This window comes from Leptinotarsa decemlineata, unplaced genomic scaffold (genome assembly GCF_025532065.1).
Source record: "Leptinotarsa decemlineata unplaced genomic scaffold, Ldec_3_MD MMD2_tig00000882_RagTag_RagTag, whole genome shotgun sequence".
NCBI lineage: Eukaryota > Metazoa > Arthropoda > Insecta > Coleoptera > Chrysomelidae > Leptinotarsa > Leptinotarsa decemlineata.
In genome coordinates, this window is record NW_027412556.1 from 18,642,711 (window position 1) to 18,669,319 (window position 26,609).

General features: G+C 33.5%; 1 protein-coding gene across 3 annotated transcripts in view; it reads right to left on the minus strand.

Moving 5' to 3' along the window:
- Window positions 1-2,720: 2,720 nt before the first annotated feature.
- The window catches only part of LOC111506188 (sodium-coupled monocarboxylate transporter 1), a 260,551-nt gene continuing 236,662 nt past the window's right edge, over window positions 2,721-26,609 (minus strand). For all 3 annotated transcript variants that reach the window (XM_074175184.1, XM_074175185.1, XM_023161192.2), the window contains 2 exons: window positions 15,820-16,070; window positions 2,721-3,265 (listed from right to left, as the gene is read on the minus strand). In XM_074175184.1, the coding sequence (XP_074031285.1) occupies window positions 2,890-3,265; window positions 15,820-16,070 (627 nt within the window). In that variant the 3' untranslated portion in view covers window positions 2,721-2,889. The remainder of the gene's footprint in view (window positions 3,266-15,819; window positions 16,071-26,609) is intronic.

The window sequence follows — 26,609 nt, forward strand, 5'->3', positions numbered from 1 at the left end:
TCAATCAAAAACGAAAGAGGACGAAAATTCATTACAGCCCAAAAACACGAAACAGAAAACTGGAAGTCGATAAGATTTGAACAGATAAAAACTTTGTTCAATAATTTCGATTCATTTTATTTGTTTCCTTCCTTTAACATTTTTTTGCCTTGGTGGAATCAACCATAACACATAATTTTTTTGGGAGTTTATCTGTAATCTTCAGCCTTAGTTATATTTTTCTGTACCGAAGGTTCCCGAGGAAGATCAGTCTGACTGATCGGGCTCCTTTCAATTATACTGGAGCTATTCAGCTTTATTTCATTTTATTTTATGTTATACACATATGGTTAATGAAGGTCATAATTATTATCATTATTATTATTATAACTAACAATTTTCCTGAAACTATCAAATATTTTTATAAGGGTGCTAGTTCATTTTCGAAAGGAAATGAACAAAATTGTCGGAAAAGTTCAGAAAAATGAAGAGAATAGCGGAAAAAGGTACAGATTATTTTAGACGAAAAACTCGAAGTTATTATTACTAGTTGACAAAAAAAACTCTTTCATCAGTTACAAAAATAATATTTTATTCATGATAAGTAAACTAAGTTAACAGAAAATAGTACATTTAATATAAATGGATGAAATATCAAAACACATGGTCAAAGTCATGTACAAGAGTATATATGCATATTAAATCTGGAATACCATATTCCAGCAAGAAAATAACTATAACAAAACTTCTTGCAATTCATTGTACCGTGTATCGAAACACGTGTACGAGTTCGATACAACAATTTTATGAAAATCTTATGTGAATTATTAATCAGTGAATCAATTAGTTAAAATTTTCATCAAGTATCGTCCAGTCGCTATAAAAATATAATTACTACCAATTGCTTGTATTCAGAATTATAAGGCATAACACAATACTCTTTATTTTCAGTTGGACTATAAAAGAAATCTTGAAAATTCAAAAATATGATAATACGCGTTTGATGAGTGTTTACCAATGAATAAGCCAAACCTCAGATCTGTTTCATGAATATAAGTACTATGACATTCCAAAAGCACATCTATCTCGTCTAAAAATCACTATATGCTATAGAGTGGTCATTCATGATCACATTGAATATGTAGAAAAATACGGACTACCACTTATATGAATATTACAATAAAAAACAAGTTAGTAGATGAGTCAAGTGAATCCTATTCAACTACACGTTAATAACTTTAACAAAATGTTTTCAACTGAAACCAAAGTAACATGAAATAAATAAGGGTCAAACAGTTGAGTATACTTGGCTAGGTAGATGTTGAACTTATATAAGGGATATAATAATAATACTGTTATCAGTAGTATTGTAAAGGAACTTCAAAAACTTTATTCATATTAAGAATCGAGGAGATATCTATGGATAAAATGAATTGGTCATCTCCATCAAGATGACAATATTTGAAAATATGTGTTTTATGAAAGGCTGAATGAAACGAGGTCTTACCTTTCTGCGAATTGGATTTGACTTCTATAATCTCCAGGCAGACTCACCATGGTTTTACTATCCATCAGAATTTTCGAAATTCTGAAAACTTACTTTTCATAATGTTTTTAAAAATTCAATAATATGGATATTATACTATGAATAGTGTAGAAAGATCATAATATAGTCCTGGTTCACTCTTGAATTCCTTATACACCACCTTATCACCAAATGATTGATATTCATTCTTAGTCTTAGTCAGTTTCACTAAATGAAATTGGGTTCAGGCTTTAAACTTTTTTATCGCAGTTGGGCCATAACAGTAAATCATAAAGACATGAAAAATACTTTCTCATCACAATATTTTATATCAAGTGTGATATTTCATCTGTTAGAAGTAGATATTCGTTGGAGCTGGCTTGAAGTTCGGATTCATTGGTATCATCCTGTATCAACTAGAAACAAAAGTTGAACCATTATTCAATCTACTTGCCGAACTAGTTGCCAACCTTTCTCAAAACGAAGGAAATTCAAGAACAGATTTAAAAAAAACTTCAACGGCAGATTTGTCCTTTTGACTTATTGGTTGTCATCCAAACAGGGTAGCCAATTTCAAGAATGGACAACACTTGTGTTGCTGGAAACAACACAAATCCATGGCGGACTTCTGTTGCAGTTGGCTACACCGCCATATGTTCTTTGACAAATAATTTATATTCGGTTAAAAACAGATATCTTTATATGAACTCTCGGTACAGACATTTTCTCATAAAGCTATAAAGACTTCACCAATCATTGGAAATTATGAAGTCCGGAATTATTTAGCGTTTTGTATTTTTCAATATCACTCTTTATTTCAGAGGTGGCGCCTCGTTTTACTATTCTTGATATAGACATTTGATTTGAAATACTCATCTGAAATTTCCAAAAAAGTATGAGAAATGAATATCTCATTTGAGGGATTTATAGTAATTAATGAAATGTAAGGGTTTTCTTATAGGCTACAGGCATATAGCCAGGAAGCCCAGACAAATTTTCATCTTGATGGTGATTCCTGAATAACTTGTTCTATGTGATACAACACGAATACATTCTTTCCGATGGATATGATGAATTCCATACAAGTATGCATTAGCTCCTCCTTTAAATTCCCTAATAGTCTTTCTTCAAGTAAATATTGAGTTCTTGTCATCTAACTTAAAAACTAACGAAACAAATTAATGATAACTTAAGTGTCATATATAAAAAAGCCAAATCATGCATTTCAACTATAATCTACTGAAAAAAAATCTCCAAAGGTTGTTTAACAAACCAACTTAACAGTAGTATACTCGTAAAAGCTAGAGATCACAGATGTTACTAATCGTATAAGGCACTGAGAAACGCACACGGCGTCCTCTATTTGTTTAGAGCTCTAGCAAAAATCACAATTTCGTTTTGTAAATGCCGTCTATAGGTTCGTCAGAGGAGTCTGGGCTGAAAGTAGGATTGAGGGCACCTTTTTTGCATTCTAGTATATTCGTACTTGTGGCTTCTGACTTTTCTCCTGATGCTCTGTGGCACGTTTCATATTTCTCGCTTTTTTCGTCTAGACATTCCACTTTCTGAGAATAGATGCGTTTTTTACCAGGGAAGTATTGTGCCATTTTTCTTGCTATGGGATGAATGAGTTCTTCATCATATCTGTCGTCTGAACTACCGGTGAAGTAGGAGACTGTCCAGCCAAACAAGATGGTGATGAAGCAACCGATGAAAGCATAATACATATAGGTGATTGAGTAAAGTTGAGTCAGCGGGTCGCTGGAATAAAAACAAAATCAAATTATTTTTAACAGAATATCCATTTCTATTGAAATTCTGACTACTTCACAAATAACAGGATGTTGAGCAAACGAACAAATTAATGTATGATTTATTGGCTTGACACTATGATTTTTGATTTGATGGAAAGAATAAATGATTCGATTTGCTAGAATTTTCTGTTCAATGCCTGATAGTCCAAGTATGCAAGATACAAAAAAAGGCGTATTCAATAATCAACTTTGTGCCCTTGAAAGACATCGGCTTTGCATCGAAAACCGCAAGGAATCTTGCAATTTTGGCACTTGTTTTAGTTGTTCGAACATGATTCGAAAAATGAGCACTTTCTAAAGGAAGCCCTCACATACAAATCAAAATTGATGAAATTTTTTTAGAAGATTCATATAACAACTTGGAAATCTAAATATGTGACTCTGCAAAAAGGCGAGGACCAGTAAGGTTTCTAATTGACAAACCTGCTGATGTGAGAGGAACGGCCCAATTACTTTTATTGATTCAACCGCTAGTAACTGGATGTTTTGAATGAATTGTCCATATATTGGTACAAATCATCGATGGAACATGACATTTTGGATATTTATAGCAACTGATTTTCAGTAGCATTTTACTGGTAGTACAGCTGGTTCAACATACAGAATATAAAATATGAATTTACATGAATGAAATGAATAAATAAATAGATTCAATATAGAATAGCAACATTTTGAGTCAAATGAATCGATATATCAAAAAATATATTGAATTGTTGAAAATATGTGTACACATGTATTCAATTGGTTTTTAACAAAAATGAAAATATTTATTTTTCTTAGAAGCAGGCATTCAATTGTTTTCTCTCCAAGAATCATAATATTTTTTCATTTCGAATATTTTCGCATGAAACATTCGACTGAATTGATCCTGATTTGTTGTTAGCTAGTCTACACTATAGGTATATGCTTCTCTCCAACATCTCAGCAAATTATTGCTGCTCATCTCAATAAACGCACAGGGATCCCTCAGGGATCAACATTGGGCCCGCTACTTTTCACTATCTACAACTCTCAATTCTGTAAACATTTGAAACATGTAACAGCATACTTCCATGCGGATGACTCGCAGCTTTACCTCGCTTTTGATGAAGTAGATATTGTTGCTGCCTGCAATGAGGCTAACAAAAATCTCGCGAGACTTGTCGATATGTCAGAAACTTTTTGTTCATCCATTAACCCAATTGAATCCAAAGCTATATTTTTTGGGAGCGAATCGACCAAAAACCCCTGATTTCCCATTCACATTCGCAATGAAACACTCTGTCATACTGCAAAAAAAATATAATCCTGTTTCTTGATGACTCTCACATTCTTCACGCATATATCACATGAAATCAAAAAAAACTTTTGTGAACCTAAAACTTGATCTATTCCAACTGAGAGATTTTAAATAGAGCATGAAAAATCAACCTATGCGAGTCATTAGTCTTGTCCCAGCTGAATTACTGTGATGTTGTTAACGGGCCGGCTATCAAAAACTCCGATAGAACTCGCCTACAAAGACTTCAAAACTCTTGCCGACTGATATGCAGTATCATTACGAGTTACATTACTGGACTAGGCTGGTTGTCTATGAACAAAAGACGTATTTTGCATCGCTGTGTATAATGTCACAAAATTCTACTCACATACAAACCTTCATAACTCTACTCAAAAATTCAGAGGCTTTCAGAAGCGTACAATGTAAACGTCCGATTTCGACAAAAATTATCTGTAACCATACACAAGAAAAATATCAAAGACCTGTTGTTGGATGGGACTTGTGATATATTAATGAACTTATGTAAATTTCATATTGAATGATGCAACTAATTTTCCTTCATTTTCAGTATTTTAATATTAATATAAGTTACAAAAAGGCTTTGAAGCTTTATAACTCCTATTTAATTATATGCGAGCGCTTTAGACAGCTGGTCGTGCTATCATCATCAAGGCTCTAATCAAACTGAACGTGCCAACCTCTTGTTTTTCCTTTTATTCGGTCCGAACGCCTTAGTGCAAGTAATTTAGGTGAATTTGCCTGTATTTGGGTTACACCAGGTAATATTCTTTGTGTTGCGTCTTCTCTAGATTAACTGTTTCTAGAAGTGTGTATTGTTCTGTTTAATATATTGAATGTTAGGTCTTGTTGTGTTTTGATTTGTATTTGTTCCTCGATAAGTGAATTATGATTGTTGAATTTATGGTTGTTTAAGTCCATACGGTTTCCCTTATTGACTTGTTTTATGAGTTTTATATTCTCTGGTGGAGGGAAATTATGTTTGTTTGGTGTATTGCGAGGCTTGATATATATATTTCTTGGTTTGGCCGATATAAGAAAAAACTGATCCAAACGTACGAAGAGCACAAATAGGCATACGTGAACTCAGTAATATATAAATCAAATCTCGCAACACACATGCCGACGTTATTGCGCAAGATCTGCCTTCAGTTTGTCAAGTAATGATGCATAGTAAGCTCCTGTAATAGTTTTTATTTCTGAAGATAATCGATTAAAATAACTCCATGACTATCTAAAAAACAATAACCAGTTTTTGCTTCATTTGGAATCGGTTCTCCCTTGGTAGCCCATTGTTTGGACTGTATTTTTGTTTCGGGCGTATAACAGTGTACCCAAGTTTCATCTACAGGACGTCACCTTAGAGTTACACTGTTGTATGTCGCATCTTTCTCGATTTTGAGTATTTAGTATTAAATAGTTGAATGTGCATTGGACCGCGGCCCTACAGAGTTTCACAATTCCAACTCACATCCTTAAACGAATGCAACCAGAAATACATAGTTGTATAGATTACTTATCAGAATTACAAAGTGGTATGTGACACATACCACTTTGGTATGTGACACATACCACTTTGTAACAGTAAGAAATGAGAAATATGTTAATAGGATACTACATACAATTTTGTTATTCTATAACTAGACCTTCAGCATATCGTGCAAAAATAAACATTGTGAAATTAATGGACTAAAAATAAAATAAATAGCATTGTGTCGCTGTAAATAAGTTGTGATAAGAGTTGAAGATATATTCTGTAAAGTCTCAAGTGAGTGCTAAGAAGATATAGAGGATATATCATTGGAAATAAAAAGAGTGAGGTTAGGTTACATTTACTGATAATAAAGTTTTGTACTGAAAGTTTATTGTTATATTTTAGAGACGAGATCTTGGGTGATATGGATATACATTCAAGAGATTCTGAATCTGATAACGAACCACTCGCTAATTTAAGGTAATAATGCTTGTTAATATATTTTAATTTTGGGTTCATAATGTATGCATTTTGTTATGTTTTAGGGCCAAGATTAACAAAAATGAGGCTGCTGCAGCTGCAAGAAGCCTAAAAACTACCAAGAAATTTTCAATGGGTTTGATGGATATGATTCAGACATAGACAAAGAATATTTACCACGTCTGAGAGCGAATCTACCGATGAGTCGTCCCAAGGTAATGCAGTTGAACTTGCCCAAATTACTTTGCCTAGTTATGCAGATTCACACGTTTGTGCTGATAATGCAGTCGAACTTACCCAAACTGTTACATTGCCTAAATCATTGAAACGAAAGAGAGTAAGAAAACCAGAAACTTGGAAATGTAATGTTAGAAAAAATGCCCACAGTGCTGGTAAAGAATATGTCTCGATTAGAAATAAAGTAGTTCCTGAGAAACGTATAGAGACACTGAAAGACTGCTGGAATAATTGTTTGTTTAAGTGCCAAACTGAAATCAGTGAAGATGAAAGAAAAGCAATTTTTGATGGATATTATACTTTAAGCGACCACGCAAAAAGACTTTTTATATTGTCTACAACAAAAAAGTTTCAGGTTGACCGTCACAGAAAATACAAAACTGATGTAAACAGTAGAAGAAAGTTCTCATTTGCGTATTATTTTCAAATTGGAAGTGATGAAATTCAAGTATGCAAAGTATTTTATCTGGGAACTCTAGCTATCAGTCAAACTCCAGTGTATACTGCCCATTCCAAGAAGGACATTTCAAATATACCCGACACACCGAAGGTTGGCAAGCATATTAAACATAGAATACCGGATGAAGATGTCAATTTCGTAAAAGAGCACATAGAATCTTTACCCAAGATTGAATCGCACTACTGTAGGACAAATACACAAAGGGAGTACCTAGATCCTACCCTCAGTATAAGGAAAATGTACAGTCTATACGTTGAATTTTGTAATAATGCTCAAACGAAACCTGTAAAAGAGTCTTTTTATAGACACATTTTTTGTACACACTATAATTTATACTTTCATGTTCCAAAAAAAGACAGGTGTGACGTCTGTGAAGAGGTAAAACTAAAGGAAAAGGAGAATACGCTAACTAGAGAAAAGACTGAAGAATATGAGAACCACATAAAAGAAAAAACTGCAACTAGAAATGAGAAAGCGAAAGATAGAGAAAACAAAGAATGTCCGTTTTTGGTTTTTGACTTGCAAAATGTTCTGCCGTGTCCCAAAGCAGAAATTAGTAACTACTATTAGAAAAGCAAACTTAATTTATATAATTTAACGGCTATATTGTCAACTACAAAACAAGTCTACTGTGCTGAGTGGCATGAAATGTTAATGGGTAGAGCTGGCAACGATTTAGCCAGTGCTTTGGTTAAAATTTTGGAAGCTGTTTTTGCTGACAATAAAAGTTTAAAAAACCTAATTCTCTGGAGCGATAGTTGCGTACCACAAAATCGCAATTCTCTTCTGTCCTATGCAATAGCATATTTCTTACAACTTAACCCTTCAATCGAGAGTATAACTGTGAAATTCTCAACTCCAGGACATTCATGTGTTCAGAAGATAGATTCAGTCCATAGCTGCATTGAAAGGGTTCTAGACAAAGTTGAATATTTTTCACTACTATTGCTCTTAAGAATTCTTTTAAAAATTAATTCTGTTCGGCCTTACAAGATTATACAGATGTGCGCAGAAAACTTCAAAGATTATAAATCATGTACTACTGCTTGTAATTATAAAGTCCTACCTTTCTCAAAAGTAAAAGCTCTCAAATTTTCAACTTGTTTTACCGAGGTAGAGTTTAAAGAATCACACCAATCACTAAATTGGAAAAAAGTTTTAATCAGACCATTACAGAGAATCAGATTCACTTGTAATAATGAAATCTCCGAAAGTTTCAAACGAAAAGAAAACCTTATCTGCAGAAAAAATTAAAGCAATTAAGAGTATGTACCCATGGATGCCGCAAGTAGATGAAGAATACTTTCAAGCCATTTTACCAAAATAATGATTACTGTGTCAAAGTAATAATATAATATACATGAAACAAGTTATTTGTATACATTACACCCCTTTTCAAATAGTTTTACTTAGTAAGTAGTCAGTAGTTTTGCATATTTTTGTACTCATCCTATATCATTTAATAAAAAGTATTTTGTAACAGAGTTGTATGTGACCATTTTTTTCAAATTCATGTGTTTTGTGATATAACAAAGTTGTATGTGTATTTTTCAGTGCCAAAAAAACTAGAGTCTAAGATTTTTTTTATACATTTTTATACGAAAGTATGTCAATTTCAATAATTTATGAATACTTTAACATTTCAAGCAATGGTAGATGTGTGGCATATATGCAAATTTTCTTTTTGCTATAACTCAGAATTATCAATAATGTACATACAACAGTATAACTCTAAGGTGACGAGGAGTCAATCGCCGCAAAACTCGGATTTATTGCACCTAAACTGCGCCAACAGAGCGTTGGAAAGGTTCATTCGATACGTTTTTGGTTTCGAACAGTTTTTCTATGTCTAAATGTTGATTCAGTGTATGACAAACACGTTTTTTTGACATGTTCATAACCCCTGCACCATTTGGTGAACTTTGGCGATGTTTTCGTCGATATTTTCAGTTTTTGGACATCCCGAACATTCATCGTCTCCCAAACTCTCACGGCCACGTTTGAATTCAGCTGGTGAATGATGGAAAATGGTCCTCATATACCGAATCCAACTCATCTTTGATTTGCGCAGGCGGATTGTCTTTCGAAAACACTTATTTAATGTATGATATTCGATTTTCCTACAAAGCTTATGCACATCTACGAATAGTATGTCAACAATTCATACCACGAAATCGTATATTGCGAGCTTCCGGGCTATTAGTAGATTCGAATTCCTGTCCAATAAACTGTGTAAGGCGCGCAGTGCAATAATGAAAATTTAGAAATTCCGTCACGTCAATTTTCGATCCCCACTGACCGCATCAGGCATAAGAATGTTACGATGGAATCAAGTGGGCGGTAGTAACATGATTTATTATATTAGACAAAATCTATTTGGTTCAGCCTTGTTTGCCAGAGATAAAGTTGAATTATTTGAGGGAAGAGAAAATTAAATACATGTATTTTTCTAAAATGATTGTTTTCTCACTCATTTTCGCAAATTGTATGAGTATTATTTTCCTTGGGAAACTTTTTGGTTGTTTGTGAGAATTTTCAATTTTTGGAATGTTGTAAATTTTTGAATGGAATAGAACAGGCCAATACTTGATAAAAATCCATATTGAAACTTATTAATACAGTTTATTGTATGTATTTCAATGTAAAACCCTTTATAGTGAAAATCATACAATAAACTTTAATAATGAGTTTTTGTATATATTTTTGTTCGAATACCAACAAAAATCTGTACTATATTATAATTTTTAAGTAATTTTTTTCATAAATAGATGAGGCGAAGATCTGGGACTTGTAGAATCCAATGCCGTTTCTGATGATTACAAAAACGATATCTCAATCCAGGAAGATAATTTTTCAGTTAGTATGTTATAGATTTCGTCATTCCAAATGTTCCATCGTTATCTTCTAACGCTCATGTCTGTGACTCCAGTATTTCTAATCACTTTGTCACTGAATATGCAGTAGGAATCATGCCAAAAAGTAAAGCTACTTTTATGTGTACTTTTCACGACATCCTTCCATTGAGTTTCTGCTTCAACTAGGAGAAAAGTCACTTAAAAAACTGACATCGTAAATCTTAATATCGTTTCAATTGAATTACCATTGAATTGCCCTTAACAAGAAATTCATGAACTTTAGAGAAAAAGTTTCGTGAAATGCAAAATAACCAGAAATAAAATTGATTGCAGTTCTATAAAATCTATAAACTACAAAGTTACTGAGAACAATGAATTTATATTCAAAACATTAACTCAAATTCACTCAAATGAAAATCCTAACGACGAATATTAATAGTGGAAAACATTAAGAAAAAGTTTCATTTGTATGCTCCTAAAACCCTCTGAATCAAATCAAACATCAATTCATTGTATTATGAAATTAATTTTGTATAAAAACTTATCGGGATCAAGTTACATATTGTATTCTCGTTTATCTGCATACAGGTGAAAGTCGAGAAGTTTATTTCCTTCTTTCAGGATAATGCAAATGGAAGCTTGTTTTTGTGAATGTTTTTCATAATTAACGTATTCAAAATTCAAAAAACACAGTATAATGTGAGATTCAAACTTTGGAGTTTACAAAACTGAGACACGTGTTCCGCTATATGATAGCATCTTTGGGCGTCACATTACTCAAAAGTATCTCACATTGGAGTGTGCTTTTTGAATCCGTTATGATGTATTTTAATTAAGTGTCGGTCAGTCCTATCATATCTTTCAATTTTTGTTTTCTTTTTCAGTTATCGCTGGACATTTTCCTCAGTCTCTTCATTAAATGTGATAACATTACATTTATCACTTGAATCCTTTCATTTGATATCCATGTCATGGAGTGTACATAAACATAGTCTGCCATCTTATACAATACGTCATATCATAAAACTCATATTACAGAGTTTACTGTGAAAACTATATGAATCATAAAAAACTGTACAATCAAGGATTATTCTTTGCTGTCAGACATTCACCATTGGATTTAATAGATGTAATTACTGTAAAAATATACTTATTATCTAGAAAAAAATCGATTAGCAACAAGATTGACATTAGTGGTATTATTTTGTCTAAATCGATATATGCGATCAATTGATGGTTTCGTGATCTCTATAACATGTTTTCATATATTCTGGAGAATATTCACTATAATAATTCTAATATAATTCATTTTGAGTTGCTGAAGTGTTATGTTGAGTGTTATTTGAATATGTCATTTTCGAGAATAGAACAAATGTTACAATAACATCTCGAATTCATAAACACATTGAAAAAATATATAGAAATATTAACAAAGAATACATGGAATCTAAAAAAATCTTCATAATATAAAAAGACTAGTTGTTGTCCGCGGCTTCGCCCACGTAGAATTTGGTTGGTCACATTAAGTTTCGTGACAGACTATTTCAACAAAAAAGTTACAATATTTTTCAATTACCCAAATCTTCAGGTTTCCAACTTCAAATCTTTGACAAAATTCAATACAATCTTTGAACCCCTATTTTCCCCCTTTGGGGGTGGAAATTTCTGATTCCCATTCTTGATGCTTATTTACGCTATACAAAGAACCTACCTGCATATTTCGAAATTCTAGGTTCAGTAGTTTCGACTGTACGTTTATATAAGTGTGTCAGTCAATCAATAGATACCCACTTATATAATATTGAATAACATCAGCAAAAAAACTGAGAGGATGGAATACATTGGTAATCCTACTCCTACTAATATTATAAATGTGAAAAGTTTGTGGGGATGGATGAATGTAATGTATGATTTTTACTTTTTCACGCCTAAACAGCTCAACGGATTCAAATGATAGTTCTTATACAGGGCGTTTATTGAACATGCAGCAAAAAACTAAGGGACCATTCCTTGAACTATTCTAAAGATATTTTTTCTTTTGATGATTTTTGATTGGACGCTTTGTTTCGAAGATACGGGGCGAAAAAGGATTTCGACAATAATTATTTTGGTTATTTTGAAATTATTAACGTAGTGGAAATAAAAGTATAACGTACTACATTGGGCCCACCAAGAAATATAACAATTCTGTCAGTACCTATCAACAACATTCCGATTACAGTGGAAGATGTGGATGATTTGAGAAATCGGAAAATTGCTAAGTGTAACGCAATCAGAAACTATCCTGGTGTTTTTGAAAGAGTATATGTAATTTTTGGTAATGAATTGTTATTGTCGAAATTCTTTTCCGCTCCGTATCTTCGAAACAAAGCGCCCTATCGTCAAAGGACAAAATATCCTTAGAATAGTCTGAGGAAGAGTCCTTTAAATTTTTGTTGCATGTTTAATAAACACCATGTAAAACAGTAATATATATTTTTACTTTAAAAAGACAGTAAAAAAAATATGCCAACTGCACTAAGAACTGAATAGCTTCAAAAATGGAATTATGTTATCTATAAAGAATTTCGCAAAACTAATACAACCGTCAACGACGTCTGCCTTCACGCGTCTGCCCGCGTTCGGGTCACATTCTCGGCGACAATGCTTCATTGCATAGACCACCCTCTACCCCTGCGCATCGTCCCCCGTAGTCTTACAGTAGACGCGACGCGTAATGGCTCACTACATTGCGTCAAGTTAATCTTATCGTGATAACTTTCAAACGATTCGTCCAAATTACTTAGTGTGAAAGACAAAGTTTACCTATATTAAATACCTAAAATGACAATTGTATCAATTTTTATAAGAATTTGACAGATATTCTAAAATGTGCATCCAATTTAATTTTGCATGTGGAGGCTACCACATAAGAGTGAGATTTATGCAAGGTTACACGAAACTTTTGTGAATTGTAGCCTAAATGTTATTCTGGTGTATAAGGTGTATTTATGTGGAGTTCCATCTGAATCCGTTCAGTCGTTTAGGCGTGAAAGAACCATAAACATATATACATACATACATACTTTCATCCATCCTCACAAACTTTCACATTTTTAATATCAGTATAGAAAATGTTTGTATATCACCTAATTTTGGTTACTAAAATTCAATAACATTCAACAATGAAATGTGATGGACAAAAAATCTCAAATTCTAAATCAAAATGTCCTGCGGTTTTGGAAAATTGTTATTTTTCCCAATCCCTATCAATATTTATTGACTGATAGTCAGTTATTGAACCTGGAAGACATGTTTCAGAAGTGAAATTGGAATCTGCAAGCACTGAGCACACAAGCACACATGAGATGAATTCACAACACAACAAAAAAATATTTTTTGAATGTTTCCTACACTAAATTAGTCAATTTCTACTAATTTTGGGGTGATAAAAACGAAAATAACAATGAAAAATTTTTATTAGCTCTGGTTTTTGAGATACACAATACTTAATCTTAAAGAGTAGTTATACTATACGTGAAAAGTGAAAGTACATAAAACAATATTGTTATGTTCCTTTCAGAATATTTTAAGTACAAAATTAATAAAAAAAAACCTTATTCTTAGTGTTTTGACAAATAAAAGAAGTTTGTACCACCAAATTTCAATTAAGTCCATCCGATTCATTGTAAGATCGCTGTCGTTCAGCTTGTCTTTTATAAAACACTTCTGGAGCATCCCTACACACAGACCAGCAGTAGTCTGCAAGCATTGCTTCATTCCAACGGCCCTGATATCTCTGTTCCATTAAGGCAATGTCTTGATGGAATCTTTCTCCATGTTCGTCACTCACAGCTCCACAGTTTTGTGGGAAGAAATTAAGATGAGAGTGAAGAAAATGAATTTTTAAGGACATGTTGCATCCAAGTTGGTGGTAAGCTTGAAGAAGCTCTTTAACCAATGCTGTGAAGTTATCATCTCTTTTGTTACCTAAAAACCCATGTACAACCCCCTTAAAGGCTTCCCAGGCTCTTTTTTCATTTCCTGTTAAAATCATGTCAAAAGCAGGATCATTTACGATTTCACGGATTTGAGGCCCAATAAAGATGCCTTCCTTGACTTTAGCATCACTCAACCTGGGAAACTTTGCTCTCAAGTACTTAAAAGCTTGTCCTTCCTGGTCCATGGCCTTCACAAAGTTTTTCATTAGTTCCAACTTAATATGTAATGGGGGAAGGAGAACATCCTTAGGATCTACAAGACGCTCGTAAACTACATTTTTCTCATTAGGGTTTAGGTCTCGTGTAGGCCAGTTCATTTTTTTATAGTGAGATTTTCTATCCCGACTGTCCCACAGACACAAAAAACAACAGTACTTGGTGAACCCTGATTGCATTCGTAGGAGTATAGCAATGACTTTCAGATCACCACAGATGTGCCACTTGTGTTGTTCATATTTGATTGATTGAAGAAGTGTTTTCATATTTATATACGTTTCCTTCATGTGAACTGCATGACCTATAGGAATAGAGGGTAGCTGATTTCCATTATGCAGAAGTACAGCTTTTAAGCTTAGTTTTGAACAGTTTTGAACAGTCTCCATTCAGATGGAGTGTGATCCAAATTCAAGCAGTCCATCAAACCATTAACATCAGAACAACAAACTACGAGGTTTTCTTTTTTCTCAAAAAAAGGAAGCAAATCTTTTTGACGCTGTCTGTACTGAGATATTTTCACATCATGTTTTGGAAGATTCCACTGTTGTAGTCTTGACCCTAACAGCTCAGCCTTTTCCTTAGACAAGCGAAGATCTCTTATAAGGTCACTCAACTCTGCTTGACTAATTCTGTGCGGATCACTAGACCTATCGCTTACCTCAAAATCAGGGTCATAGGATGTAGAAGGATGGGTTGCTCCTTCTAAACAGTCTTCATCACCTTCCTCTAAAATTTCATAGTTTTGGGGTGGAGAAGGGACTGGCAAATTGTCTGAGTGTGGTACAGGCCGAAGAGCAGATGGGAGATTAGGGTATTTAACCGTACCTCTTTTCTTCATAGATAAACCTTGCTTAATGGGAGGAGTTAAGCAGAAATAACAGTCGTATGATTGGTAGGCTCACGCCAAACCATAGGTACTGCAAAAGCCATTGCCCGGTTTTTATTTTTCAGCCACTCTCGCAATATGACGGAACAAGAATTACAACATATATGAGGAGCCCATGATTTATCTTGGTCCCCAACTTTCACACCAAAATAATGTTCATAGGCTGTCTTAACGATAGGTGTCATTTTACGTTTCTGAGCCTTAAATGTTATTTCACCACATATATAGCAAAAGCTATCGACAGAATTCACACACTTTCGAGGCATTTCAGATCAGCACTCAAATTAATTTAAAAATCAACTTCACACGATAATTTCAATAGCAACCACGTGCGTACAATTGACAAACTCACATAGGTTATGTTTACTACTTAAGAACAGCTGATGAGAGGGGTGTTATGTAAACAAACATGTGTACCAACTGTTGGTGATGAAATATTTCATTTGTTGAAAACTCAATATACATATATATAATATAATGATACTATATCTTGAAAACAAGAGCTAATATATAATTTTTATGGTCACTTTCGGTTTCAACACGTGGAAATACATTAAAATCATCTAATTTCAACCCCGAAACAAAAACTTTGTTGTGTTGTGAATTATTGTTCGACATATCCAATAATACTTACGATGGAGCCGCTCTAGTAGTGTTCAGCAGAGTATGTGTATCATTGTAAATATGATATGGAGACGGAGTTGTCGTGGGGGTCCAGCTGAGGGCCCTATGTTCAGGCTTCAAAATATGATCATTGAATGATGTATTGCTGCAACCATCTGTATAAAGCGGTAGTACTTTTGCTGGTGGTTTATCGACTGTGAGTCCTCCGAAAGTTATCCAGAGAGTAACCAAGTGACCGGCAATAACACCTATTGAAGCACCCTGTAACAAAAATAGTACGAGTTTTGAAAATACTATTTCAAAATTCTGAAAAATATGTTTTCTACATATGAAATTGAATGGTGAACTGGATGAAATGAAAGGTATTGAAAGAAAGTCATCCTTGTGAAGAGAGTTAAGAGTTTTCTTTCGACCTACTTCGGACGTTTAAATCTTCCACAATCTGACAAATATGAAAATTGAATAGGAGAACTTCATATACGTGTAGAAAGAGCAACATTTTTAGTTCACCTCGATTAGTTACTGCATGAAGCTTGAAAGTCATGCAGATACTTTTCTTAAGTTATATTGTGTCAAGGGTTCCATGCAGTATATATAGGAAAGACGAAACTATATCTAAAAGAACGTATTGCAGAACAAAAAAGATATACACAACTTTACAATTCAATACTGAAGAAAAATGAAACTTCCTCATCAGAACATGCATCTAACTATTTACGTCAGTTCAATTTTGACAACACCGTGAAATGACAGAAATTTATGAAAATAATTATAGTATAGATAAAAAAATACTTGTCACTGGGGGACTAGCATTTAACATTTCCCGTTAATAAATCAATCACTGTGGATCGATCCATGCTTTATCATTCAAGTTTTGGAAAGTATATGCAATGGAAACAAATGATGTTTTCTGCATTTCATAATAAAGACTGAAGGTGAAAAATACACCAGTCCATTATTAACCCTCAGAACAGCAGGACACTTGATAAATGTAACACATGTTTGTAGATGTTATCCAATGTACAATGCATACTAACTTCTGACCAGAATGAGTGAGATCTAAGGTAACTGTTATTAATAAACTCAAAAAGTATCACCAAAGATTAACATACAATTTTGTTTGGAAAGTTTCACCAATTATTATTATCACTATTAGTATTGTACTTTCAGCACTTATGAGTATGGTTTATTAAAAAACCCAGAAGTTGGGATGGATTTACAATTGAACCTCTCTCCACCTTGAAATCTTATATTAACGTTTTGGAGGTTGAAATTTGCCTTGGAAAATAATCTAAGTATATCGGCAGTTTTTCCCTGCTGACTCTCTTCATTTTTCTTTCTTGACTCATCTTCAAATTTGAATGAAACAAAGGGTGGGTTATCGAAGTTTTTTATAGCTTAGAATGACAAATTAATGCCATTATGTGTTAAATATAACATCGTTCAAATATCTACCACGGCTTCTCTGGGTGGAGCGCAACGAAACGTCCAATTCTCCATGACTCTGGCGCATAAATCAAGCTGAATTTGACCGACGACATGGGTTATGTTGGCTTTGAGAACCGCTGTGATTTGTGGCTCATTCATAAATCACCTGCGACTTGAGAAAACCTCAGAAGAAGAAGTCTAACGGGATCGAATCGCACGATCTTGATAGCCAATTCACATCACCTCCACGTGAGATGACCATGCACTTGTGCAGAATATCTTAATGTGCCCAAAAAACTATTTTACGATGATCCTGGCAAAAAGTGTCAACAGTCATTTTAAGTTGTAAGAAGTGAACTTGGCAACGATGTATGAAAACAGTCAAGAAAAATGTATGTAATGGCCGACACTCAACAGAGTTGTTTTATTTGAAACCTTTGGACTTTAGGAAATCACAAAGGGTGCCAAAGCCAAAAACATTTGATGACTTTGTAAGTAACTTATGTATGGGAGATGATGACGATCCAGATTCAGTTGAAGATGCTATATCCAGGCCAAATCGGGACTGTTGGATGCGAGCCATGCAGGAGGAGCTACAGTCATTCTAGGATAATGCAGCTTGGGAGTTAGCTGATATTCCAGAGGGTTTTCCAATTGTGAAATGTGAGTGGGTATTTAAGTGCAAAAGTGATAGTGCTGGTGGTGTGAGATAGGCTTGTGGCCAAAGGCTTCACACAAAGACAAGGTATAGACTTTGATGAAACCTTTTCACCTGTAGTAAAACACTCTACTCTAAGACTTTTATTTGTTCTTTCAGCCAAATTAGATTTGATCATTTTTCATCTTGATGTTGAAACAGCCTTTCTTAATGGAGATTTAAAAGAAACAGTATTTATGATGGAACCTGGAGGTCTGGAAATTCAAGGTTCTGAAAATAAGGTTTTAAGGCTCAAAAAGGCTATTTACGGTCTTAAACAATCATCACGATCTTGGTATGAAAAAGTTGATTATCTTCCTGATAAGTTAGGCTATGAAAGATCAAACTTGGAACCCTGTTTATAAACCAAGTCGAAGAATCATTTAAAAACTATTATTTCAATTTATGTGGATGATTTTTTCATATTAACCAATAATAAAACTGATTCAGATGACCTGAAATTGAAATTAGGTGAGATTTTTGAGATCAATGATTTAGGAGAAATTAAAAGATGTTTAGGTATCCGAGTAACTGAAGACAGAGAAAATAATTCCATATATCTTAATCAAGAACAGTATGTAGATCATTCACTAAAAAGATTTTAACATGTTCGAGTCAAAATCAGTTAGTACTCCTATGGAGATAGGAGAATTATAGATTGCATTTTTGTAAAAATGATGCTTTTCTTGAAGGTTTGTTGATGCCGATTGGGGTGGCAACACATATGATAGGAAATCGTATACTGGTTTCTGTTTTCGATTTTCAAATGAGGCTATCGCCTGGGAAAGTAGAAAACAAAAAACAATTGCTCTCTCGAGCACGGAATCAGAATACATGGCAATATCAGAGGCCGCTAAAGAAGCCAACTATTTGAAAATTTTATTATATGATTTGATAGGTTTTCAAGGGTGTGTAACTTTATATAATGATAATATGGGAGCTCAAAAATTATCAGCTGATCCCATATTAAATAAACGGACGAAACACATTGATATAAAACATCATTTTATAAGAGAAGCTATTGCTCATACACATGTTGAACTCAAATTTTTGGAAACTTCCAACATACCCGCCGATGTTTTGACAAAAAGCTTGTGTGCTGTTAAACATAATAAATTCATTAGAGAGTTGGGTATAGTGGAGGTGAAATGAAATACTTCAAAAATTGTTTGGTATTTATTGTTTTGTTCAAATAATTTTTTGAGCTAGTGGGAGTGTTGGTAAAAGCCCAAAAAACTATTTTACGATAATCCTGGCAAAAAGTGTCAACTGTCATTTCAAGTTGTAAGAAGTGAACCTGGCACCGATGTATGAAAACAGTTAATAAAAATGTATGTAATGGCCGACACTCAACGGAGTTGTTTTATTTGAAACTTTTGGACTTCTCATTTGAAAAACTAACACTGAGCGCGTGCTAAGTTTTCCGAATGGAATACCCATTTAATCAATGAGGATGACAGTGTTCCATGTGAGTGAAATTTCATCTCTTCCATATACTACATTGTGTAGCAATTATGTGATTGATATCTGATTCAATTTTATGAGGAGTGTCTTCGTGAAGAGTTTATTTTGGAATCAATGGCGCCTTTGTTTTTTTGAAAGATTTCCACATTTTTCTATATAAAGCTAAAGCAGTAGAAATCCAAAGTATTTCAAATCATTTCGAACAAGAAAATGAATTTGGTTTCCATAGCATTATGTCTCTTGCAACTTGATATTGTAGGATAGAAAAAAATCAAGAAATAAAATTTTCATTTCTTGGTATCATAGATATTTCCATATAAATGAATCTGATGAAGAGAATATAATCTCCACACTTATATCCACCCCGATTGAAATTGGAGAATTCGCAACAACAAACTCAACAGATGCCATTTTCCGTCATGTCAATCCACCAGTCTCCCAATTGACCTACTAATCAAAAGTTGGGGAACTTGGTAATGTATATTCAGCTTGGGTCGCCAGCTTGGGAGACATAATTTTGAAATGTATAAATAATACAGAGTTTTGCTCCACAATATGACGCGTTCTGGGACGTGACTTCATAAAACGTCTTCTGATATTCCAAAGTTGCATCTGATATGGACAAAATAATCCCAGGTGATGAATACTATTATAACAATTTCTTCACAATGGCACAATTACAAGATGATAACAGTATTGCGTTGAAAAATCTGTTACTGGAATATTCAAAATGATTCTGATGTGAACAAATATAATTCAGAAATAGTTATGCGAAAATGAGTATTTCGAAATAAATTTCGACCTAGTAAACGTCTGTCGTAAAACAACTACTTTCCCGGCTAATAACACGCTGGATATTGAATTATATCCGACATACATTTATGCAAGATTCCTCACAAAGGCTTGTCTTGCAGATATTTCTCGTTCATCCAGCAGCAGGACCATTACCAAACCCTACTGTGAAGGTAGTTGGGGGAGATTATTATTTCGGAATTTATTTCGAAATATTCATTTTCTTATACGTATGTATCTCTCCTCAATAGTTTTCACTTTTGCTTTCTGTTAGAAATAGTAGTTCAGAATTGAAACTCTCGTGAACTCTTCTCAAGTTTGGCTGAGGATAAAAAAAAAGTTCTCAAAATCGATTTTTCAAATTCGAATACCGAAAAATACTGAAGATATTGCTTGATAATGACTGAAAACTATTGTACTGACTGAGTGTGATACATATTCATTCATTTTCTACCAGAAATTTGTATCCAGTGTGAAAATGTTGGACCATTGAAAATTATACAGATTGGATGGTTCAACAGACCCCAACAATGCTTTGAGAAATTAAAACAGCTGGTCACATGAATTTGCGAGAGATATATATCCTTGAACCCCACACATTCACCCAAAATTAAAGTTTGATATCATAACGTTACTTTTAGAGTATAAAAACATTCTCTACAGGACCAACATTGAATAATCGTCTATGTTTGAAAAATATGTTTAAATGTTTTTCCGTTAACCAGCTGTCGCGCCCCTACGAACGACAACCCTCAGAAGTCGAAACTTTGCGACCTAAGGACTAACGAGGTCTTACCTTTTAACGTGTGATTCTTGACACGGATTGAACGATAGCAAATGAAAATCGATCGTTCAGCTTGCGGCTTGAACCATCGACTCACACATTGGTCTATTGACTGAGTGAACTAAGCACCCACGTCGAACCGCCCGGTTACCGACCAACTATAGTTATACAAATGCTACATAAAAATAGTCTAGGAGTTCTGTTGAAAAAATTTTGTGAATTTTTATTTCTGTCAAGAAAACTTTTTTTTCATCGAGTCTTATTTTGTCTCTTTGAAAATAGTCCCCCCTAGATATAATCAACTTGTGCCAGCGTTTTTATCAACCCTCAAAGCAGTTGGTATGTTTTAGAGGTCTCTCAGCGATTCGATTTTCAATTTCTAAGTGGAGGTTTTCCTCGTATTGTTTCTCGCAAGCGGCGCCTAACTTCAAGATATTACTCATAATTGATCCATGTGACAAGAACTCCTGATGCAGTACTCCACGATAATCGAAGAGAACATTGAGCCTGATATTTGGTCGAACTTTGTGTACTTTTTGAGGTTTAAAGATTCACTTCATTCATGAAATTACGACTTTATGTCACGGAATGAGTTCAATCTACTCATGCCATCGATGACAGTGTGTTATGACATTCATTCGCCTCTTTGATTGAATCCCAGCCAAAGGAATCTTTTTTGAATCGAATAGGGTATAGTTTTAGGAGAGGTTAATTTTCGGGAAAGAAGGTTTTTGTATTTCTACTTCTCCATCTTGATACAAAAAACTGTTTGAATCTTCGACGGAAATAAAGGAAGCAATCAATTCTAAAAGAGTAACTCTATACAAAGATATGTAGATCATGCAAAGAAATAACTTTCAGACACGAACCGGAAGAAAAAGCCCTCTCGAAATAGCTACTTTCAAATAATCATTGCATTACACAAAAGCAAAATAATTTTGGAAACAAATACTTTTTCATGAACACTTTTCTCCACTCAGTTTGTGTTCCAAACATACGTTTGGAATTGAATAAGATATCAATCATAAGATTCCTACATAATATACCAAATGAAATAGAAACACTGTCATCCTCACTGGTAGAGATCATAAATTTTTTCCGTAAGACACTTGCAACACGTATGATCTATCATTAAATCCGATTGGAATCAAATCGACTCAAATAAGTGAATATATGCGTACAGTTACATTTTAGACAAATTTTCACATTTCCATGAAAAATTCTTACACAATCTTCTTTGATTGGTCGTTTGGGTATTATTAACCGTAACTTCCGGCAAAGTTCAATTTAATTAAGTATATATTTAGATCGCATAAGCTACCAAACGTTTTTCCATTATAAACACAATTTTCATTTTCTTAATGCATTCAAATCTATTTTTATCGTTCCCAAGCATTTAAAATGCTTTGTAGTGATTGGACGTTTCATTACATTTATTAAAATGTACTCTGAAACATTCTGTGACTAGGTCGGTGGTAATAGCATTGAAAGTGATCGTTTTCTAGGAGTTCTAGAAGCGTTTATCTTTGTAGGATTCATTGAATGAATAGTTATTTGGTTTGATTCAGAAATTCTTATATACTACTTGAATAACACAGCTTCTTTATTGAAATCTAAAATTGAACAGAACATAATCGTTTTTCTTTAATTTTGCCACTCTGCAATCGAATAGCGTCAGTCAGACAATTCTACATCCAGTTTAAATGGCCGCTCTTCAACTGATTCAACATAATGTTGTGAGTTCTGCCGAAAATTTGAATATAACCTTTTTTTTAACCATTCGAAATTATTGTTACGTTTATGTTTATTAAACGAAAGAACCGCCACTGACAAGACCGCTTGGGCGTGAAAATACAAGGAGGTGGATGAAGTTTCTATGGGAGCCATCAAGAAGTTTGTAGCATATACAACTTTTTTTTAAATTTTTTTGTATCACAGGGAAAATATCCCTTATCCGATTTTGAATAAATGTGGCAATGTTATCTTCAGTAATGAAAGGTTCATTTAGCCTCAAAAGCCAATACAAAGTGCACTATGCATTGAAACGACAACAACTAATTGTTGAGCAATGAACAATTGGTCAGGATGTTTTTCACCTGTCAAGTTACATTCATTGTGACAAAAAAATATTAATAATTTCAACTTGTTAACAATGCATTTTCAGAACTACATTTGAATGAACTTTCTAAACGCTTCCTACACATTTTTTCACTACAATTAGTAAACACCCTGTATACACCAGAGCCTCGACGGACAGCGTCAGTTTGAATTGAAACGCGAATTAGTTCGAACGCGAGGAAGTGACAGCAAATAAGTGTAACAATTGCGAAGTGTGATTGAAGTGTGAGAGTAATTGTGACATATGACTTCAATTCAAATACTTGTAAGAAGGATAATGGGAACTTATCCGAGTGATATTTCATCGTTAGATTCTCAATTGACAGTTTACAGAACCGCAACACGTGTTTCACTATACAATAATTCCGTCAATAATAACAATCCGTTTTTAAAATATGTTTATCTCAATTTTTCCATTAATTATGCATTTGTTGATTGATATTATTGTATGAACTGAAAGTTAATATAAAAACCCTGATAATTAAAAAACTAAAATCCTAGAATTTTTTTCACTTCGGGAAGTTATTCTCAATAGGCTAATGAATAAATCGCCGTTGCAAAAATTACAAAATTGTGATTTTCCACTTTTTTATTAACAAATGAAAATAAAAAACTGAAGAGAAGTGAATGAATTTTTTTTAATTTTGATCGTTTCTATGTCTAATAGTTGAAACCTACCCAAAAATATATTTTTTAATTTCTTACTGTTATTCTTAAAAAATTGTTATAAACAAATACATTGTTTATGAGTAAATTTTTTCTTATATTGTCACGTAGAAAGTTTGAAAGTGTTTAACTTCTTTTTTCCACTCCCTCCATTTCAATGGTAATGGCTCACATTGCCGAGCACAAGAAGCACACACAGCGAGGAGAAACCAGCAAATCAGGAATAGCAGACCATGTTTGGACCCATCAACACAACATCGAGTGGTCCCAAGCTGAGATCTTGCACAGAGAGGAACATTGGTTCAGGAGAAAATTTAAGGAAGCCGCATACATGTTGTCCAACAACGTATTCAGCCAGGCCAGCGTAGATATACGAAACATATGGAAACCCATCATCAAACAAAAAATGACCAACTCCCGCCAAAACGGTCATCTCTCACGGAATCAGTGAAGCGGAAAATGGAAAGTAGAGAAAGTGAAAGTATTTCAACGACCTATAAAATAGTCATCTCTCGGAGGAATCAGTCTAATCATCACCCGAAGACGATTGTAGATACCAACAATCGAAACGTCGTGAACTAACGTGACTTGGAATCTCTACACTTTTTTATTTTTTTAATATTTTCTTTTTTTATTCCTTTAATTTTTATTTATTCAATTATTATATTTCTACTTGTAGGTAATTTCACTATCATTTCATTTCAGGTTTATTGTTGCTTAATATAATTGTTATTTTCAACTATTCGTTTTTAATTATTCTTTTTTACTTGTTTCAGGGATTTCAAATCATTTTATATAGTAGACAATGGAAGTCCGAACTAGTGAAATTCAAACTTTTAAAAATTATGAGATATGTAACATTTACTCTGATGAATATGAATATGATCTCATGAATACATTCAATTGTCCAAAAGCCAGAATCAGTGAATTTTCTCAACAAATTCTCTTCAAAATCGAAATAAAAATCATATTTCCAGTGAATTTATTGTTCAACAGTTTGTGGGTTTGTGGGTTTGTGGGTTGAATCTAGTTACATCTGTGTATCAACAAACATTTGTTTTAATTATGAGTTGTCATTCTACTGAATGAGATACTTCTCGTAAAAATTCAAAATGAGAGATAACGATCAAGAAATTTGTGCCACCCCACTATATATTATCGTGCAAGCAAATATTGCGATGAATAATTTGCTGCCAGCAAAATCAAGAGAAAAATACGAATATAATTTCGAAATTTTTATGAGATGGAGAGAGATGAAAAACATATCGTTATTCTCCGATAACGTTCTTCTCGTTTATTTCGAAGATGTAGCAGAAACTTTGAAACCATGATCATTATGGGAAATTCACTCAATGCTGAGAAGTACCTCGAAAAGAAGAAGAAGAAGAAAAAGGTGGACATCAGCAAATATTCCAAATTACGTGCCTCTCTAAAACGCAAACCTGATGGTTATAAACCGAAGAAATCGTCGACTCTCACCAGTGAACAAATAAATTATTTCATTAAGGAAGCTCCAGATCGCAAATATTTGTTTTCGAAGGTAATTCCACTCCGCTTTTTCCTTCTATTGATTTTTTATGAAATTTTTGCAACAATTTTTGAAATACTAAGACACAACATAAAGGTAAAAACTGAATTATTCAACCTCACCAGCCAACAGCCAATCATATTTCATTTGCCAGACGCCTCCAAAGGAAAGGCTACTTCCGTTAATTTTATGAACTATATATAGCAGCCAAGCAAAAGGATTTGAAAATTTTTTACAGACCAATAAATACCTGTTCGCATTTGTATTTGAAATTATTGTATTATTTAAAACACTCTAAATTTATTTTTTCACTCACAAAATAAATACTTATCAATTATGTTTAGTCAGACAACACATCGGTAATCACCAGAGTAGCTCAGGGGTAACGCGTATATATAATGCATATATTTTTCTATAATCCGAGATCAAATCCTACTGCTGGAAGTCTTTTTTACGTGAATGATATAATTATATATTGGGAATATTTAAATTTATTTCTAGGTTGCAATGATTTATTGCCATTTCTGGAGCATGCCGAAAAATAGAACTGAAAGGTATGCAAATAGATCATATTAAAGATATAGACCATGAACTATACATCAAAGTACTGGAAACAAAAACTGAAACCGAACGGTCATTTTTATTGTTTCTGACAATTTATATAATATTTGTGAAACATGAACCTGAAACCAAAAAATGTTGACAACTACCAATTTTTTTTCAATAGTCTAAATGGGAAATGCTCTTGTCAAGTTGTGGGACTTAATAAGTTGGGTGATCAACCAAAATTGATTTCCAAATTCTTACATTTGGAAAATCCAGAAACATATACTGGATACTGCTTCAGAAGATCATCTGCAACTATCTAATGGGGCTGACCTAATGTCATTGAAGCGCCACGGTGGCTGGAAAAGTGAGACCGTGGCCGAAAATTATGTAGATGATTCTATGGCATCCATGAGAAGCACATCAAATGTACTCATAAATAATATAGAAAACATTTGTATTCCCACTGTTTCAAATTCTCAACACAACGGAATAAGACCGTTTTCTTCCCATATCGACGGCGGAATATAATTGAATAATTGTAATAATGTAACTATAAATGTACATAATTATAGCAAAAATGAACCCCAATAAACTAATTTGTAGGAAATATTGTCACCAATATTTAAATCATTCAATTGTGCCTGACTGACTGACTGAATGAGTTTATTATTCAAAGTCATAATCTCAAACAAATAATATATTGTACCATTTCTTTCTACGGTCAGTCGTAGAAAAAGTATAGTTAGTACCTCGAGGATAAAATCAATTACGTTC